The sequence below is a fragment of the Xenopus tropicalis genome, chromosome 2, assembly GCF_000004195.4.
Source record: "Xenopus tropicalis strain Nigerian chromosome 2, UCB_Xtro_10.0, whole genome shotgun sequence".
Lineage (NCBI taxonomy): Eukaryota > Metazoa > Chordata > Amphibia > Anura > Pipidae > Xenopus > Xenopus tropicalis.
In genome coordinates, this window is record NC_030678.2 from 133,072,168 (window position 1) to 133,094,216 (window position 22,049).

General features: G+C 39.0%; 1 protein-coding gene across 6 annotated transcripts in view; it reads right to left on the reverse strand.

The window, feature by feature from the left end:
* Positions 1–4,722: 4,722 nt before the first annotated feature.
* Positions 4,723–22,049, reverse strand: part of enox1 (ecto-NOX disulfide-thiol exchanger 1) — a 163,964-nt gene continuing 146,637 nt past the window's right edge. For all 6 annotated transcript variants that reach the window (XM_031897130.1, XM_031897127.1, XM_031897126.1 and 3 more), the window contains 4 exons: positions 20,496–20,549; positions 12,812–12,914; positions 9,342–9,427; positions 4,723–5,754 (listed from right to left, as the gene is read on the reverse strand). In XM_031897130.1, coding sequence (XP_031752990.1) covers positions 5,623–5,754; positions 9,342–9,427; positions 12,812–12,914; positions 20,496–20,549 — 375 coding nt within the window. In that variant the 3' untranslated portion in view covers positions 4,723–5,622. The remainder of the gene's footprint in view (positions 5,755–9,341; positions 9,428–12,811; positions 12,915–20,495; positions 20,550–22,049) is intronic.

A 22,049-nucleotide genomic window follows, 5' to 3' on the forward strand; every position in this document is an offset into this window, starting at 1 on the left:
CCCCCACCTGAGCTGTAGATCTCTGCAGCTCGTCCAGAGTCACCATGGGCCTCTTGGCTGCATTTCTGATCAGCGCTCTCCTTGTTCGGCCTGTGGGTTTAGGTGGACGGCCTTGTCTTGGTAGGTTTACAGTTGTGCCATACTCCTTCCATTTCTGAATGATCGCTTGAACAGGGCTCCATGGGATGTTCAAGGCTTTGGAAATCTTTTTGTAGCCTAAGCCTGCTTTAAATTTCTCAATAACTTTATCCCTGACCTGTCTGATGTGTTCTTTGGACTTCATGGTGTTGTTGCGCCCAATATTCTCTTAGACAACCTCTGAGGCCGTCACAGAGCAGCTGTATTTGTACTGACATTAGATTACACACAGGTGCACTCTATTAGCACTCATCAGGCAACGTCTATGGGCAACTGACTGCACTCAGAGCAAAGGGGGCTGAATAATTACGCACACCCCACTTTGCAGTTATTTATTTGTAAAAAATGTTTGGAATCATGTATGATTTTCATTCCACTTCTCACGTGTACACCACTTTGTATTGGTCTTTCACGTGGAATTCCAATAAAATTGATTCATGTTTGTGGCTGTAATGTGACAAAATGTGGAAAAGTTCAAGGGGGCCGAATACTTTTACAAGCCACTGTAACTACAATACTGCATAACATTGTCATTAATACATGAATTCAAATAACAATGAAGCTTTTCTTGGCATGGGAATCTGACCTACAGATTGAGCTACTTTTGCTAATGGTTCCTTGTGGCAGACATGTCCAACCTGAAGCATGGGCAGTGCAAGTTGGACACTCCTTTATCCAAAGCCTTGGTTATTTTTCATTAAATGTTTTGGGTGTACAACTATGGGAAGCAGGTTCCAGTACAGAACAAGTACCCAATGACTCCCAGAGCCTCTGTGGGATACTATTGTTTGGATCTCAGGTACAAGAAAGTACAGTATCTGTTACAGTTTAATAATTGATAGCTCTGAGAAATACTGTAAAACCAAAGTTTTGGTTTGGAATAAAGTCCTTTCCATGGGTGAACTGCACTGGGCCGTACGATACTAATGAATCTTTACATGTTTCCATCCCTGTGTTTATAATTGCATATGTGTAACCAGCAAGCCAAGGATTTGGATTTCAGAAGCAGCTTGATCATTATTTGATGGTGGAACTATTGCTGGAAACAGATTTTCAAACAGCAGGAATTGTAAAATGCATTATTTGTGTGCTTGTGACTGGTTTATAACGGTTTATTCACTTTTCAGACACTTTGATATATCGTTTCCATGGGAGCCACAAAGCTTTAGGATTGAGTTCTATTTCAATAAGCTGATTTCTATGTAGAGCACAAAGTGGGAGAAACTTCTCACTGAACCACACAAGTAAGATACTAAATTGAAATGATCCAGAGCAAATTACATATGGGGGGGGGGGTTGGATTTCAAATGGACCTATGGCCTTTTATTTTTTGATAGACTAGAAAGCATCCAATCATTTATTGGAGGTATTGCACAGAAGCTGTTACCTGGAGGTTGTATTTTTGGATACATTAGATAACACAAGAGAGTAACAGGCATCTTCAGTAACAACCTGTAAAGACTACCCAAAGAGCTTCCCTTCCAGACCCCCTCTCTATGCGGGGGTCATCATGGCATTAGTGTGCATTTTGATGCAAGTGTCTCATTTCTCCTATGCCCTTTTTTGTTTAAATGCCTGTTATAGCAGAGGTTTAGCATCTCTTATCCAGCCCAAGCCTTATCTTAGTGGGTTGTGTCAGGTTTTGACTTGTCTGTTTCTGACACTAATATTGGCGCCTGTTCTGACCCTTTCTACCTTTTTGCCTGATCCTTGTCTGTATATCCATGATAGAAAGTTCTGGGACCCCAAAAAGCATGTTGGTGAAAACTGGTGCTGGCAGGGGTTCTCTTTGTCTCACGTAAGGAACCCCACCAGCTGTCACCCAGGGTTCCCAATAAACAGACTGTTACATTTAGCTTGGGCTGATGGAACCGTTGCAGGCTGCTGGCCTGGCCTGACCACCTTTTTGGGTGCATCCTGGAGGCCTGGTTTTGAAAATGTATTTTTTTCACTTGGTATAGTAAGGAAACGAGCATCGACATGCAGTACTGACTACAGCGAAAGCTAATAACAATGATAAAGGGGCTGAGGTCAGGCGTTTAGGGGAAGGCCTTTGTACGTTTCCATTACGACTGCTCAAGGGTATAAATTCCAGTTGTCAGATTTTAGCTGTAAATCCTGCTTGGTAAGAGCACAAATCCATTTAGTATTTAATATAATTCTACATGTAAATCCACATCCAGTTAGGCTAATGTAGGACATCATTTAATTTGCACACTACAAAGTTAACATTTTTTATTCTGACATTTTCCGAGCCACTGTTTTTATGTTCAGATGATTTTCTTGTAATTTTTTTCATGCTCCTCAAACAGAATTTTGCTGTATAATACACACAATTATCATCAGAGCAGGTTGCACAAAAAGCTAAGGTACAAAAAAAAACAAAACCCTGATATTTAAATGTCAAAATTAGGAAAACAACAAATGAAGCTTAATGACTGGTACATGAGAAGGCTTTTACTGATCTGCTTAGTAAAACTACAGTGCACTCCTCTTTCCTTCCTGCTGCTCTGATTGTGCTAGTGTGGCCCCTTGGTGCCCACCCCATAGGTCAGAGCAGACCAGATTGGCGTGTGTGTTGGCACCTTTAGCTGTGCAATAGTATCTGTACCTACAAGTTAATTACAGGGCGCACCACATCAATGCATTTGCAACTGCATTTCTATAAAATTCTGTTACATATATTGTGCACAAAGACAAGGCACACAATTTGGGTTTAAATACCTTGATTGGTGTTGTTAGAACATGCTTCTTATTCAAGTTTTGTGTCAATGGCTCTTAAAGGAGCACTTTCAAATTAATGACATAGCCAGTGCTCAGCAGACATTATTTGCAACTGATACCTAACTTTTTAAATTTCAGGCCGCACTCCCTTCATTATTTGTATAACAGCACTTTCTATAATAGCCGAATGGCTCATGGTGCAACTCCAGTCATTATGTGTGTTTATAGTAGCTGAATGGCTGGGGACAAAACTCTCAGAATAAACCCTATATGACTCGTGTGTCCCTTTAGCAACACTGCTATGTTGCAGTAAGACAACTCGCTGACAAGCAGCGTAACAGTGTTTGCTATACAAGTGAATAGGAGCTACCAATTGCTGCAGGGACAAAACCCTTAAAATCACTGTGTGCTGTTGCCCATAAAGAAAACTAAACACATATTAATCCAGCTGCAGAGTTTGCATCTACATCGAGCTGTATAATCAAAAGCATAATTTACCTTAAATTATAGCTTGGGTGAAATTGAATTTCTCTATTTCCATATGCTGGAGTTTCAGTAGACGGCCTGTTGCAGACACACTCGTATTCCCAGGATCAGTGTGATTCTGCTTATTATAACATAAAAACAAATCCAAAACAAATCAAACCACTCTTTGTGGCCTAGCCATACAAACAACAGCCAGACTGAAATACTCTTGAAAGGAGCATCTGCTGTAGGACATAAAATGGGTTCATTAATCGACAATAATATTTGCTGGTTTTATTTTTTTGTTTAGCCCATAGGTTACTAATAGAGTCTGTTTACTATTCTGAAATCCTTTATGCAGGACAGGGCAGCCTGCAGCCCTCTAGGTGACTCCTATTGGCAGAGAGCAGAGTTGGATCTACAGATGGGGCTGCCCATCTAGCTTTACCCTTTGTTGAACAGTTCTCTATACCACTCTACCAAAACATTATTTTTGCTCAAATATATCATTTTTGTAGAAATTCTGTTAACAAAATGACTTGGGGAGTGTTTACTCCTGCTTATTGGTTATCTTTTTTTCTCTTTCTATATGGTGTTAGGCTCAAGCATAAGCATTACATGCCAGGCCAGTAAATAACTATCACTTGCAAGGCATGGAAAAAGCAGGCAGCATAGATAGTCTGATTTGTCCTATAAAGGTATGGGGTACATTATCCAGAAAGCTCCAAATTATGATAAGGCTTTCTCCTCTAGCCTTCATTTTATGATTCAAATTTTTAAAATCGATTTCCTTCCTAATAGAACAGTACTATGTACCAAGATATGAGTTTATTTAATGCTTAAATGATTTTTAGTAAACTTAAGGTATGGTGATCCAAATTACGGAAATACCCTTTATCCTGAAAACCCCAGGTCCCATCCCTGTAGTAAGTTATGAGATGTTTCTGTATGTTGATGTTTTGTATTTACAAGAAGTACCAATATTAAGTGCTTTACAAGATGTTCTTTAATACACTGCTTCTATTGCTATATTTGTTATATCTCCATGTGAATGAAATGTTAACTGATCTTTCTTATATATAAAATCAAAGACAGACCCCTAAATCATGCTTTAGTTGGGGTGTAAACTTAAATATCCCTACGTCAGACTTCAAAAATGAAAATTTAAACAAAAAAGGAAAGGAAGAAGCTGCTTTTCCAAGGCTTACAGTGGCATGTATGAACTGGAGAGAAATATTGTATAATCTGCATTTCTCAACCCAACCCAGGTTATTGTGAATTTGGTGATAGAGAACTGATCCTTTTTCTGCTATCAGCAGGCAGTGTGTGTAAGCACGGGACCCCCCACATACATACGCTTTGGTGCAGTGACAAACAACTGAAAAGGACTGTACGCAGTGTATGCAATCACATTTATTGCAGAAAAGGTTTCTTTCTTATAAAATCTGATAATGCAGAGGGATATTTATTTAAATGCATCTATATGAATATATTACATAACAACACTGTAAACCAACTGTAGCTTAAATCAATATTTACATCAGGAAGATACATTTACAGTTGTTGATGGGATGTTCTAAACTTTTCAGCTTTATTTATATTATTACAAAATATTCATTCAGACTTTTTTAGTCACCGTTTGCATGCTGAACTCCTGAATAGTCCCCATTTACGGACATTAATCTGCGGGTGGGCAGGCACAGGGTGCTAAATGTCAGCGAGACAGAAGAAATACTAGAGCCGCTATCACGTTATGTAGAAGTATCTAAATGATAGCCTGGAGGAGATTGAGTGGAGAATGTACAAATACAGCGGAGACACTTTGGGTAAGAACTTGATATCAGCTATTAAATAATGTAAGTACCTTCTGGGCAATGTAGCCCTGTAATAAAATGGACCCATTTTTAGAAAATGATTGATGACTTCTAATATCAGAAGAATAATTCAGAGAAGTGAAAGCAATGCCATTTTCATCGTTTGGGCTAATCTCTGTAGATGGATTCTCAGAAAGCGCCGGCCCCTTTGCACACTTCTCTGCTACTAGCCAATAAGAGATAAAACACATTTCCAAAAACTACCTATAATCAAAGCAAAACCTTTGCTGGATTTCTTTTAACAGTAAAAGGGTCTATCACAATTCCGCAAGGACTGGCTCACAATGACATTGGTACTGATGAGAGCACATCACGGATGTAAGTACAGTTAGACTTCCCTGCCACGTGTCCATTATGTGTGTAATACTCTGTACATGGGCCGAGCGGCTGCACCCGGGGGTAATGGCTCAGCGATTCCCTGTCAAGTCGTTTTGATTCCTTCAAAGGCACAGAACTTCCATCTCTTTTCCAGCGTGGCACCAACGCCTGTGAATTCTTGTTTGAACATTCGAGGCAGCTTCGTCAATAGTGTTTCTATTTCATTGGCCGATATCTAGAAAAACATGGATCCAGTTTAGAAATTAGACCTACACTTTGATGAGCTTTGGGTTGGAGGATGAACAAAGAATTAATTCACCAGTGGAAAGAAGAACTGTTTGTCACAATGGGAACAGGCAACGTTCAGCAGGACTTTTACCTACCAAAAGTAGGTGTGAATGAGTGAGTGTTACACTTATTTACACACAACTCGATCCATAACTCATCTCTGATCAGTACATCTGAATGCCAGACAGGAGCCTAATCCCTGCAGGAGCCCTTTAATAACCCTAGCAAATGCCATATGTAATTAATATTTATTTGCAGAGAGGCAACTTCACAAGACATACAGCCATTAACTTGACATAAGTATTTTTACAGAAAGCAAAATTAACAAATAGAGGGTTTTACAGTTTAACCCTTCCATTGCCCGAAAGGGATTCTGTCACAAGAAAACATATTTTATTCAAATCACATGAGTTAAAATGCAATTAAAAAAAAAAATGCTTTGCTTTTTGCCGTTTTTTTTTTTTTTTAAACATTTATGGCTTATCAATTCTCGAATTAGCAAATTTGAGTTTGTTTTCCTAAATCGAATAAACTCGCATATCGAATGCTCACTTATTTATAAGGAAAACTTGTTTGTATACCTCAAATTTTTCTAGTTTAAAGCAAGCTTTTAGATGACAAATATTTACATTACAGTTTGAGTTTTTCCACTTAATAAATACCAGACTATCGGGTTTCTGAACCATAAGAAAACCCAAACCGTAAGAAAAATAACCAAACTCAAATGCTGAAAAAGCTCCCCCTTAATGTTGAAATGTGACGTATATTCTTAGTTTCCCATTTGACGTCAGCCATGTAATAAACTTTAGTCTCTCTTTACTGCTGCGCTGCAAGTTGGAGTGATACCACCCCCCATCAGCAAAACTACAGGCCGGTAACAAGATTCAGCATCCTAAACTTTAAGCACCTCCATGTTTCTATGCTGCTGCCACAGGCTAATAGCACTGCTGGTGGAGAAACTGCCCTGTATAATAGTGACTGTGGAAGTGGGCAAAACTGCCCATCCTGCCTCGGATTACATTAGGGTGATGGCACACAGGTAGAGCTGTTGTCCAATGGAAATCTATACTACCCATAAAATACTATTGCATTGCACTAAAGAAAAGGTATTTTCAGGAGATTTGCCGCCTGCTGGTAGCGCGGGTTTCCCATGGGTCAGGCCAGGAGATTTGCTGCACACAATAAACCTGCGCTACTGTGGGCCACAACTCTCTTGCAAATAACCTTCTCCTTGACTAACATTTGGATCACACATGTGCACTGTCATTAACTGTGATCCAGCCTGCAGTAAATTTCAGATTAGATTTTTGCACTTTCCCATGATTAAGCTGGATTGTTGCAATGTGTTTACATGCAGTCATTTAAAATGTTAGTCATGGGGCAATGGCAAACGGGGCACTTTATCCCCTCGAGATATCTTGAGAATCGTGGGCACCGGAGTACCAGAACATACCTTTGAGCTGCTCCCAATGTGAATTGCTGCAGGTAAAATGGTTCCCATAGGGTGCAATTTTAAGGTATTTTCAGGTACTCTCAATATATATATCTCAATATCTCCATATTCCAAGTATAGACAAGATTGTCCGAACACCGTCAAATAATTGGAAAAACATAAAAAGGCAATTAAGTAGTCATTGTAAAGCACCCTTGTTATAAATTAGTAACAAACTTCTAACCAAACAAGACTGGCCCACTAAACAAGCAAGCGACAGGCATACTAATGTTAATTAATTCATCATGGCTGATGAAATTATCAAGGGCATAGCATGATTTCCCTGCAACAAGAACTGTACATCAGTATATATGTAGGTTCCATGCTCCTTGTCTTTCCAAATCACTTCACCTCCCTTGTAATGGGCTTTTGCAGCTGTGATAAGCACAGCAATGTATGTGTTTAGACAGTGTAACATGAGCAGTGCATACTAATGCAAACATATACAAACGTAAAAAAAATAGGCACATTCCATGAGGATCAAGTACAGTGTCATGTTGCCAACACTTTCATTTCATGGGTCCCACCCAAGCTCGAGCTGCATTTCCACGACTTTTAAATGCGAGAAGTAATATAATCTTTTCCTTCCTCTGTATATAGGCTTCAGAGAGTTATGCATGCATCATTTGTGCCTTAGTGCTGATGTAGGAGTCGGCTTGCTCTAAGGGTTCTTATGGATTTATAGCCACAGCCTCGCACAGGCCCAAAGCTAAACCTTCATAATGGGGTTTGAATATTATCTGCTTTTATTCCACATTAACCACTGACCATCAGCGCAAAGTGCACTGCCTCCTTGATTCTGGGTATCCATATTTTATTCACAAATGAGTGTGCCTGTGTGTGACATGGCGGTAACTGTATAAACGGCTTATTGTCTGATTCTGAATTAAACTTTTTTAACAAGGGACCTTAGAGTATTGGTGGTTTAAAAAAAAAAAATTGTATAGGTGTATACATCTTCCTATAGGGCCACTATATTTTTATATAATATCCTGAAAAGGGCATACAAAAACAAGTTCTATGCACATAATTGAAATATCTTTGCTCCAATCAGCACTGTATTAAAACCTACCTCTAACCTAGTGACTGCCCCTCTCCTACCAGACTGGCACAAGAGTAATACAGTCCATACGCAGGAAGACAGGAATGCTCCTCCCCCTCAGCTGTACCTTGGGAATCTAAAGAAGGTCTGGCATATCAAATACACAGAGGCCCAATCATCCCAAATAAATAGTAGCTGTCTATGGCATCTTACAGCAGCCCCTCTGGCATTTGCCAGAATCTAAAAATTGCCAATCAGTGCCCATCTATGGCCCACTTCTTAATGTTGCCACCCTAGGCATGGGCCATCAGGTGCGAATATATATATATGAATGAGCCTGGCTACCATATTAAGAAAAACCTAGTATGCTTTAGCCCCTACATACAGACAAAATAGGCATTGATGGCATGCCAAACCATATAGTTCAGCACCCCCTAAAGATACACTAGGGAATACTTATACACAGAACAAATCTCTTTACAGTGCCAACCTCCAAGCTGGCCACACGTGGTGATTTTCGATCTTTCGTGCGACCATCGCTCTAACCCTCCACTGATGTACGATATTCGGTGCGTGTACGGCGACTCGGCGAGGCGACCGATATCGCAGAAGGCTGCAGATATTGGTCGACTCGCTGATCGGGCGGGTTAAAAGATTTTGATTGGGCGCCATTGAAGGCACCCGAGCAAAATCTATGTTCAGGGCTGAATCGTAAGATATGGAGGTAGAAACAATGGGATTTCTACCTCCTTCTGCCGATTCAGCCCTGAACATAGATTTTGCTCGGGTGCCTTCAATGGCGCCCAATCAAAATCTTTTAACCCGCCCGATCAGCGAGTCGACCAATATCTGCAGCCTTCTGCGATATCGGTCGCGTCGCCGTACACGCACCGAATATCGTACAAAATGAGGTTGCGTGAATTGCCAGCTTAAGGCAGAATGTGAAATCCATTTTCTAAGAACAGTAATATAGGTTGTTGAAAAAGGAAATGGCTTTTACCGTTGAGTCCAGCTGTTGCAGATAAGACCATAAGTATTCTGTATTGGCTCCAAACGGATGGACATTGAGAAATGTAGATATGATACCTGCAGGAGAATAGCAGAATATTTACAATGAAACATAATTAGAACTCTCTAATACACTGCAGCACATTTAGTATTTGTCACTATATGGTGACAAATGCCTTTCCAGCAATGAGCTAGAATTCCATTGGTTAATATCTGATTATGGGGCAGTAGACAAATTTAGAATAAAGCATTTTAGATTTATTTTTCTAAATCTCATAATTCAGAGAACTGCAGCCATTTGTAACTCTGTGCCTGTGATAAAACAGTGTGGGGAAATGGTGTTTTTCAGTTCCGGCTGCAAAAAGCTTATTAACCATCAATTTTATGCTTGATTTGTCAATACAAAATTGCAGTGACTGGAATAAGGCAATTACCATTTCTCCTTAGAGTAGATGTTCCCCAGAGAAAATATTTTATATAGATGTGTCATGAAACACATTGACTCAAAGTTTCCCAATAATTACACTGTTCATAGTCATAAAAACTATTTAATTCCCATTATAGCTAAGTGCCAATGCAAGCAGCACAGTAGTCCCTGATGTAGTTGCTTACTCTTCCATTGAAATAAAGCAGCTGGATGATTAGAGAGGAAGGTTAGCCTCAACAAAACTGAACTTGAAAACATTTTTCTCAGCAGCAAGTAAGTCTTTCCAACATCTTTTTGCTTGTTTGGATACAACTCACTGAGGCACGAAAACACTTGATAAGCCTTCGTATTCATAACATGAAAAAGCAGGCACTTGCCTAATGGGCCCAGATACAGTGCTGTGCTAAAGTATTCACCCCTTTGCATTTTTCATGCCTCACAACTGGAATTAAAATGGATTGTTTTGAGAGTTTGCACCATTTCATTTACAGAACATGCCCACAACTTTGAAGATGTATTTTTTTTTGAAGCAAACAACAAATAGGACAAACCCCCCCCTAAAGTCAGTACTTTGTAGAGCCACCTTTTGCGGCAATTACAGCTGCCGAGTTGCTTTGGATAAGTCTCTATGAGCTTGCCACATCTTGCCACTGGGGTTTTTTCCCATTCCTCAGGGCAAAACTGCTCCAGCTCATTCATGTTGGATGGTTTTCGCTTGTGAACAGCAATGGATTGAGGTCTGGACTTTGACTAAGCCATTCTAACACATTAAAATATTTGCCCTTAAACCACTCAAGTGATGCTTTAGCAGAATGCATCATATCATTGTCCTGCTGGAAGGTAAACCTCCGTCCCAGTCTCAAATCACAGGCAGACTGACGTTTTTGTTTAAGAATATCCCTGTATTTAGCACCATCCATCTTTCCCTCGACTCGGACCAGTTGACCAAAGTTTCCCAGTCCCTGCTGCCACCACCATGTTTCACTGTGGCGATGGTGTTCTTGGGGTGATGGGATGTGTTGGGTTTGTGCCAGACATAGCATTTTCCTTGGTGGCCGAAAAGTTCAATTTTAGTCTCATCTGACAAGAGCACCTTCTTCCATAAATTTGGGAGGTCGCCCACATGCATTTTGGCAAACTCAAAACGTGCCTTCTTATTTTTAACGTTAAGTAATGGCTTTTTTCTGGCCACTCTTCCATAAAGCCCAGCTCTATGGAGTGTACGGCTTATTGTGGTCCTATGGACAGATACTCCAGTCTCTGCTGTGGAACTCTGCAACTCCTTCAGGGTTACATTTGGTCACTGTGCTGCCTCTCTGATTAATGCCCTCCTTGCCCGGTCTGTGAGTTTTGTAATGCCTTACAATTTCTACTACTTGTAATCAGGTGGAAAATAGCAGCAATCAAAACGCCCTTTTGAGCGTTCCCACTTAGGAACAATGGAACCTGCAGCAACACAAGCAGTGCCAGGGCCAGCAGCTTCCAAGGTTTAGCCCTAAGTCCACTCTATAGAGCGTAATTTTTAATAAACCTTTTGTAGGACTGATCTTTCTCTAATTCATGACTTTTAACATGTTCCAAAAATATCTGTAATTTCCATAATAAGTCAAACTGATTGCAGTTTTATTTTGCTTCTTTTTATAGGAAAAAAATCAGAAATCAGGCTTCCCATTAGAAACTGATCGAAATATTAATTTTAACTATATCTACACAATCAATTCAAAATTTCACAGGTTTTTTTTAGGTTTTCCAACCTAACACACTGATTTTTACTTGTTCATACACAAGTTACTTTTGTAAAACTTTAAGACCAAGAGAAAAACATCAGTAAATAAAACACACACCTACATTGGACACTTTAGGGCTATTCTGTACACACTCCAAGCGGTTTAACTACCCCTACTTAGAGCAGTGAGTGGCAGCAGATTTGCCACTAAGTACAGTGCTGCAAATAATTTTGGCCTACGGCAAACTGCTCCCCTCTGGTCCAATGAGAGGCAACCTGGCAGATTCAGCTGCACTTGCTATAAAATACCAGTACCATTTATGAAACATTCATGGTTTATTTACAAAAACTGGATTGCCTCAATGCTGTAACCCTTAATCATCAATCACATATTTGTTTTAATAATTTTAATCACTACAGTCTGTGAGCAATAGTCACACTGTGTGATTATTTTTTGTTTTATTTAGATGATTTTATTACATTTTTAGCTTTGTTTTGTTGTTTGAATGCGCCTGCAGAACATTAATTGCACAGCAATTGTAGTGGAACTGGCATTTTAACTACCGATCTCACTGTGCAGTAATTTTTTATATTTTTCTTACATTTTATTTTACTGTTTATTTCATTCTTGCCTGTAAATATTCCATATGCAATATATTTATTGTGGTGTTTCTGCATGCCACATTCTTTGGTAAAGCAATGCAGTTTGGCATCAAATTGTTCATAACACCAAGTTTTATGTTTGTAACTCCCAAGGACATGTGGGAGACAGGAGCTGTTAAGTGCAGACTTCAAATTTAAGAAAAGTTTTGCAGTTTGGAATGGAAAGACATATTATATTACTGTTAGGGACAATTTTGCCTTTGTAAGTGTGCTCACGTCTAGTGCTGTTCTTCAAAATGTTTTATTTTGACCTGTCAGGAATCTTTATACATGCTACTGGTGCACTAGAGAAGCCAGTTTATTATATTAAATAATATTTTATTATACAGTCACATTCTCTGTTGCATTTCTCTATATTATAAAATTATTATTTTGGGCATTTATAGTCCTATACCGTGTTACAGAAAATGAAGCAAATATGCAAATAATGTGAAAAAATAGCTGGCTTTTTGCTAACTCTGGGTTTTTGCATTGGCAAACTTTGCCCAGTATCAGTAAATAAGCTCCAGTATCCCACAGTGTATAAAATATGAGCAATATTCTCCTGTTCTTCCTTCTGCTTTTATAACATGCTTCTCTATAATCTAAACCATAGTTTCACAGTAATTCTGTATTATATAGTAATTCTGCATTTGAGATTAGTTACCTATTAACAGGGCTTCTTTTTCTGATTTGAGAGATTGTCTTTGTTTTTCAGCATCTTTTTCTTTATCATGGTTGTACACAGCAACGCTGACAGTGCTGGTTTCCTGCAAAGTAAACATGGTTACATCATGGCTATATATTCCAGTCTGTAGCTCATGCAATAACAATACAATGTTTGTTTAATTTTTTAACAATATTTTATGGAGCACAGAAGGCGAGTCATATATTGACTGTAACATTTACTGTTTGTCCACTCAGTCTAAACACTGCTCTCATAGCAAAACAAAATTTAAAAATACAGTGTGCATTCAATGTAACACTTGCTATATCCCTTTAATGTTATTCAATCCATTGCTTTTGGCAATCTTGTAAAGAGCAGGTAGCGTACACTGAAAATCTTCCTTCTTTAATTAAACAGAAGCACTAGAGCCATGAACACAGGGGAAATTTATGTGCAGAATAAAGCTTTAGTGTGAGAAGTTATTAAGGCATAGCAACAGTAGCCAAGGATACTGCTACAACATAATATTATATAACATTACGAGCAAATGCTTTAAGTCACAAGAAAAATATTTTGTATGTCTAACATATAAAGGAGAAGGAAAGGTATGATCAAAAATGTTAGGTACCCCCAGTGATTGTAATTACTTACCTGATACCTTGGGTTGGTGCTTCTGTTAGCAGAAACCTGCTCTGGCCCAGGGTACCTGTGAGCGAGAGATCCTCTTCTTTCTGTCTTTGCGCCGCTTGCACATGTGCAGTAGAATAAGAAGCCAAACCTCAACAAAAAAGCCGGATTTATCACTGTACTGCGCATGCATCAGCCCTGGAATCGCGAAGAACCAAGGCAGGAGGAAGAGGATGGCTTGTGAGCAGGTACCCTGAGCTGGTGCAATTTTCTGATGACAGGGGCATTGGCCTGGGCTTTAGGTAAGTGATGGTACCTTTCATTTTTCTGTAATTTACATTGCCATGGCTTAAATCTCATTTTAAAAAAATAATTTCAACATGAAATAAACTCAATACGATTGTTTTGCCTGCAATAAGGATTAATTATATCTTAGTTGGGATCAAGTACAAGGTACTGTTTTATTTAAAAAAATATTTAAAATTTTTTAAATGATTACATTACAATGGGCATTCTCTTAATTTAGGACTTTCTGAATAATGATCCCATACCTTTATCTGTAAACAGATAACTGCAAGTCGTCTCAGAGTTCCATGACCTTTATAGTTAGGGCAGATTGTCAGCTATACAGGGAGGGGCCAATGTCTAATGTTACACATTTGTAACAAAATATTTAATTTTTATTCAATATTAGTTCCCTGTTCTATTAAGATATTGTTAAAATATACACTACTGAATATACAAGTAGTGCTATATAAAAACAGACCTACAAATATGATCCTCCACAACCTCTTTGGCTTTGAAAGTATGTGTGCAGTAGGGCTGCCACCTCACCCCTTATATTACGACCACATATTGAATCCACATTCTGCATGGCTAAATAGCGAATAATCTTGATGCATGCTGCAGACTGAACTGATTTATGTGCAGCCATGCAGCATGCATCAAAATTAATTGCTAACTAGCCATGCAGGATGAATATTCAATATGTGACCACTATAAAAGGAGTGAGGTAGCCACCCTAGTGTGCAGCCCAGTCTAGACTCCCCCATATTGTATCCCTCCTGTATAAAATGATACTAGCTTACAAATACATAGCAAATCCCTCTTTCACTTCTTATTGGAAAACAGAACTAGGAACAACTATATCTGAACACAACTGGGAAAATATCCTTAAATGTTCAGTAATAAATACCAGGAATATGCATACAAATTATTTCCCAGATCATATAGGACTCCGGTTAGAGTAAAACCTCTATATATATAAAAAAAAAAAAAAAAGTAGACCTACTCTTTCACACTTCTGGCTTCTGTGCCCTGTGCTAAATGAATATTGGTCAGCAGTGTTAGCAGAAAACTGCCTAAAAATCCCTTAACAATCCTACTATACCACCAAATTGAAACATTTGATCAGTTAAAAACTAATATTTTAACTCAAATGTTAATGGCAGCTAAATCTTTGATACACTGGAGAAGCACAAAAGCCCCAACCAAGGCTGAATGGCACAAAACTGTGAACGACGTAGACTTGATGGAAGAAATAACATACTACATCAATAACAAATATAAAAAAATGTGCAGCAACGGGGTATTACATAAGACAGGAACACTGTTGGTGGCAAAATTGATACGAAAACATGGAACGGAGAATCTTTGAAATCTGTTAAAATGACTAACAAGTTTATGTTTCAACTTTTCTTATATACCTTTTTGCTTAAAGGACAAGGAAAGGCTAAGTTGCTTGGGGGTGCCAAAATGTTAGGCACCCCCAAGTGACTTTAATTGCTTACCTTGTACCCCGGGCTGGTGCCCCTGTTAGGAGAAAACAGCACCAGCCCGGGGTACCTGTAGCGATGCGCTTCCTCCTTCGACTTTTCTGTTAAAGTTCGACTTTTTCACTCTACTGCGCATGTACGCGAGCGAACAGGAAGGAGGAAGTGCTGCAGCTACCCCGGCTGGTGCTGTTCTCTCCCAAGAGGGGCACCAGCCCGGGGTAAAAGGTAGGCCTAACATTTTGGCACCCCCAAGTGACTTTGCCTTTCCTTCTCCTTTAATAAGAGCAATGTATACAATATCTTGGAAACTGAGATACAACTTGTATATATAACAATTTGTATGTCTGAGATGGCAATGTATTAAAATGTTTGACTTTGTGTTCCCATGGAAATTGCAATAAACTTGAATTTGAACAAAAAGATAGACCTACAGGCAGGTTTATTGGCTCCTGATGAAATGGATTCTAATGTGTTGTGACTGATGAACAAGGAACAATCTCTGTAAAGTGCTAAAGATGCTGGCACTAGAATTAAAGATAAATGCCAGAAGCAACTATTTCCTGTTGTAAGCTGTTCTACAGTAGTGTTCTGTCTGTGCTATTACTGTTATAACTGTTGCTATTACTCTGCATATTTATATACCCTTATTATGCTTGGGACCACAGGTAACAAAGAGGGGAAAGTGTATTTTAAAGTGTATTTTAATTTAAATCATTCACAATCCCATTGCCCATCCATTGCTCTACTACTAGAGCAGTGCTGTCCAACCTCTGCGGTGCAGAGGGCCGGAATTTCTCTTGCATACATGGTGGAGGGCCGCTAATGGAAGCCAGTTGTGGCCACTCCCCCATATTAAACCACACCCACTTCAAACCACACCCATTTTATCACAATGGTCGCTGCAGGGATATCAACCATCATTCATATGTTAAAGAATTAAATTGTCATATTAAGACACACCCATAAATCCATATGCCTCCTCCCCTGTGGATAGCACAGCAACCCCCAGCATATAATTACACACCTTAGGGACCATTTAATGGCTATTTCCAACTGCTAACAAACTCCCAGAACAAACCCCTGCCAGGTTCAACTCCCACAGGCAGCATAGGGTAGGCAGAGTATGGCGCACACAGTCAGCACTCTGCCTGTCCTATGATGCCTGTGGGTGCCATACCCTCCCTGCCCTATGCTGCCTGTGTGTGCCATACCCTCCCTGCCCTATCCTGCCTATGTGCCATACTCTGCCTACCCTAGGCAGCATAGTCCAGGCAGTACATACAATGTCTGAGATGTGAAGAGGTGAACAATGTGGGTGATTATAGCCTGAGCCTGAGGTGTGAACACTGCAGGGGGTGAACAATGCAGAGATTAAAAGGTGTGAACAACACAGGGGATTACATTTTTAAACAATACAGAGGGATTACAGCCTGAATCTGAGGTGAGAACCATGCAGGGGGCCAGTTAATCTCAGTACTGATACCATTTAAAGTTACACAAAGGTAAGCTATCAAAGCAGCCAGATAGAGGGGGGTCGAGGGCTGCATGCGGCCCGCGGCCCGCCAGTTGGACAGCACTGTACTAGAGTATTGTTCCATAATAAGAATTATCCTACAATTTCAGTCTGAATGTTAGTTTAAGATTATTATACAATTGATATCTGAACATCTGTCGTAAGAAGACTAAAATCTGAACATGTTTGGCCACCTTTACAGTTTAGCTGTTCCTTGTAAAACCTTCTACCTAATAAGACAACAATCAATCCTTTATCAAAAGTGCTTTATGTGTCTACCCAAACTATACAGAAGACAAAATAATAGGCAATAGGGTCATTCTAAGTAACAATTTAGGATGGTGAGATGTTACTTGCCTAAAGGCAAAAACATTCAGTATGATGTTAACAGTAATATTCCAAGAACAACTTGCAATTAGTCTTCATTAGTATTTTAATGTACTTTAAGTCTCCAGCTGGGCATTTCAGCAACCAGTCAGTGGTTTGAATGAGTCACTAGAAAAATAGGAGAGGGCCTAATAAAAAATATAAGCAATAAAAAGTAACAATGCATTTGTAGCCTCACAGAGCAATCTTTTTTTTTTGTTGCCGGGTGAGTTACCACCTTCTGAAAGCTAGAAGGAGCTAGAAGAAGGCAGCAAATAATATAAAAAACTATACTATAAGTTAGCGTAAAGATTCACCTTTTAGTTAACATTCAATATACTATTAATTTGAGAGGTATATATTATTTTTCCTTTTTATCACTTATGTTTCTATTCAGGCCTCTCTCAATTATCTGAGAGTCTCTCATTCAAACCACTGCCTGGTTCCTAGGGTAAATTGCACCCTAACAACCAAATGGCTACTAAAATTTCAATCTGGCAAGCTGTTAAATAAAGAAAATCACTGTCTACACTATACAAAAATTTTATTTAAAGATTAACCTATCCCCTTGAACCGACTTTGGACCCTTTTATGGAAGCCACTGCAAACAAAGCAAGACAGTGATTCATATGTTCAGGTTTCAATTACAAAATTTCTGTTTCTTATTTTGTTTTACTTATATATCTATATAATCAGGTTAACTAAACTGCCACATTGAGATTATTGAAAACATGGGAGTCATTCTGGCATTAGATTATACTGCAGAAGTATAATCAAAGACACACCGTGTGCATATGATTTTTTCCACACTGCAACACATTTTACAAGGTGCTACAAAGAACTGATGAAGAGCTGTTGTTATTTCATACATATTAAAATGTGCAAAATTTGGGTCCTAGAATGTATTCTTAGATACATTTATAGCACATTCCTTATAACCAATGCTCATCTAGAGCCAGATGGGCCTAAGCTACAAACTAAAAGGTGGCTGTAAGTAGCTCTGAGGACATTTTCTAGATGCAGATCAATGAAATGGATTAGCCACAGAATAATCCAACAGTTGGCCTGCTTCTCTGCTCAATGATTACTTGATTTGCCTGCCTACAGTACAAAGTCATTCCCACTGCATCTGGTTTAATCTTCTGGCAACTAAAATAAATTGCCTGTTCTGCATGGTTATCTTTTGTTGTCCCACAGCTACACACTGACTGGCAATGCGCCCCAAGGCTTCTGTGAGCGAGAGTCAAACCCAGGCGATGAAAGAATGTAACATTCATATTGAATCCCTAAGCATCTGTCATACTGGGCTAAAACCACACTCTATAAATACCTGTTGTGATATCTTTGCTCAATGACACATGGCATTTGCATTTATGTGCCTGAGCCTCAAGAAAAAAGCAACTCTGAGTAGAGGGAGTTATATCTAAAGTTATTCTTATGTCTTGGCTGCCACTCTCATAAACATGTAGCTAGTTGGCATAGTGATCCCTCTGCAACACAATCTAAGTGCAAGTCTAATGATATCTTTAAGTAAAACATGGTAAATGTCTTATGACTCTGTGTAATGACTGTACTTACTGAGAACTGAAGTATTATTGTAACAAAGTACAAATGCATGCTCAAGCCTCTTGGAACACACTGGTGGCTGAATGAACTCTATTACATTTTCTTTTGAATGAAACAAGGAAACCCTATCCCTGAATATTTTTTTAGTCCCAGTGCAAATGCCCCCTCCCCACCCAATTCACTGATACTTCCATAGCTATTCCTTGTTGTGTTTCCTTAAGTGCAGTAAGGATTCGGCATGTCTCTTCAAATCCCAAACTTGATCTCAGTTATTGATGAGCAGGCATGTGTTCTTGGTCACTAATCATGGGATGGGAATGGAAGAGACATGGCCAAAAGTGGTGGCTGCCACCACAGCTGCACGGCTCTGCAAATTACGATTTTGATCACTGTAAAAGTAGCTTTGTGAGAAACTCTGATTTTAAAACCATGTTGTGCTCCCAAGTGCAATGTTCTGTATTTGCCAGGCACTAGTGATGTGCAGGTTGACCCACTACCCCAGGAACTGTGGGTTTACCCTCAGGTCATAAGGGTTAGGGGTGAAATTTGGGCGACCATTGTGGGTTGTGGTTGGGTGTGGGTCAGACTGGGGAAGTACACTCTCCCTCTGCTCCCAAGGTTTCTCTGTCTTAGAACCTAAGGTGCATGCAGAAGTAGTGCACAGAGCGGAAAGACACAGATACAGGTTGGGGCTGGTCCTACAATGGCAAGTTAGGGTCAGGTGCAGCTTGAGTTTTTCCTGACCTGCACTTCACTATCAGGCATGTTCTAGCACATTGCAAATACAATAAATGGAGGGCACTCAAAGCAAGGGAATACCTGCTAAATATGGCAAACAGGCATTCATCACACCTAACTGAGAGGTAAAATCACATAACATTATAAATTCTCCTTAATAAAGGCTTGTGCAGAAACGCTGGGGCAATACCCATTTGCTCAAAAGCATCCACTTTTCGGTAGTCTTGTATTCTATTATAACTGGGTGTTATGTACAATGTATAATTCTTATGTCACTATTGAGTACTGTGATTTGTATGACATTATTAAAGCATTATTATATTTTTCACTATACCACCCTAGTCTGGTTTTTTTATATTGTCAGTGTTAATGATTTATAGGGGGTTATGTAATAAAAGACACAACAAGTTTGCCCAGGAGCGGTGGCCCATAGCAACCAATCAACAGGTAGCATTTACTGGTCACCAGTTTAAAGGCAAACATCTTATTGGTTACAGCTTATGGGCAAATTTAGTGCCTTTTATTACATATGGTGGATAATGTTCTAGCACATTAGTCATGATTTCAGACTGTAATGCTGAATGCATCATTCTAATGTACATAAAGCACTTGGAACCATTTACTGTCTTTTCTGTAGTCTCTATGGCCTGGATTTGGTGCCTGTATTTATAAATAATTTAATAAAACTATAATGAGGCATTACAAATACAAATGTACAAAAATGTACATTTTCTAAAGCAACTGAGTTTTCCAATGTGTAATTAATATACATGATGTGGAGAGTAAAAGGGTAATATTAGCTGGTTTTTCAGAATAATAGATATTTTTGACACATTTTATCCTAGTTTTCATGCAGTCAGAGCTCATATTTTTAACTAACAAATCACCATGCACTGACTGATATATTTCCTTGTGTACTGAGAACAGTCAGAGCAAAACATAAATATGTAAGATGCAGAAGTATTACAAATGGAACAATTACTTTGCCACGGTTATTACATCAAAAATGAAATCGGGAATGAGAAAGGCCTATTACGGTAACAGAGAACAGTGCTCCGAAGGGAACGGAATGTGACTAGCATTATTTCATGGTACCTACTTTGCTAAGGTATTCCTGGTTGGTGACGTCTGTAACTTCTTTGGCACTTTTGAGCTGCAAAAATAAAAAAATACAAGTCAGTTAGCGCTGTTGTGGGAAAATGAGAGTTGTAGCTAAACATCAGGCTAAAAAGGATCTCTGCTAAAGACTAATAATGGGATAGGCATCCTTTGGTGCTCCAGATGTTGTGGGATCATAAATCCTAGCACTCCCATCACCACTCCCAAATGGGGAATGCTGCTATTTGTTGTTCTGCATGTCCTATGCAGGATTCACACTTTAAGATAGCCACAATAGTTTTCCCTTTTTTGTTGAACTACAAAGTATGAAACGTGAGTGATAAAATAATTGTGGAATGCACAAACTCACAGTAGGTAGCTGTATAAATTCAAGGCCATGTACAATATGATATAGCCTCATGCTAGGTTTTCTTTTAGTCTACTGAGTGGGGTGGAATTCCAGTGCAAACAGCATTCGCAGAAACTACAATCTACTACCAAGAGGATAAATGAACAATGTTTTTTCAGGACAGCTGACAGCTTCAAAGAAACCACACCTTAGAATATTACAGACAGCTGAGATAAATCTGATAATGACTTCATGAAGGGCACTATGCGAAAAATATTTTCTTCAAGGTCATCTAAAAAAAATATTCTTTCATATTGTATTAAAGCAAATTTTATGTGAAGTGGCCAAGTGATCTGTAAAAGCATCATATCCCCTAGCTCACCTAGAAAAATGTAATTAAAATCACTAATAATCAGGAAACAATTTTTAAAAGAGACACAGGACTATACTTTCTCCTTTTACTCTAATTTGTTGCCATGCATATTACTTCCTTCTTCTTTGTTTCACTGCAGTTCCTCGGATTGTTTGGTTCTCTCCATGTGGCATGTCTATCAAAATGTGACAAGACCAAAGATCTACTTCACAGCTATATTCACTTGTATAGTTTTTTTGGATTAATTCAAGATTGTTTCTCCATCTTTCTGCAATCCTACAGTGACCAGCTAAGGTTCTTTCAACTCCCTGTACAGCTCCCCTATCTATAAATTCTATTGCAATTAAAATGAACAAATATATAATTCTGGCAGTTTAATGCCAAATATAGGATGCCCTGATTTTTGCTGGATTCAAATCCAGTTAGAGGTTCATAGTCTCTGGCAAAAACTTTTGCCAAATACATGTGCTATACCATGTTCCATGTGCTTAACTGTGAAAAATAGGGATGCTCCAAATCCAGGATTCTGCCTTTTTCAGCAGGATTTTTATTTGACTGAATCCATGTACCTGGCCAAACCGAAACCTTAAAATCACATCACTCTTCATCATACTGTATAAACACGGATTTTGAAAATTGTTACTGTGCGATTCTTTTTATCCCTTCTGTGGCCTAATTTGCATATGCAAAATAGGATTCGGATTGAATCTTTCACAACGGATTCGGGGTTGGGTGGAATCCCAAAATAATGGTCTCAGTGCATCCTTAGTGATAAAACATAGTGGAGCAGTTATGGGAGTTAGGTTATGCACAGGTATTTTGACCTAGTGTGT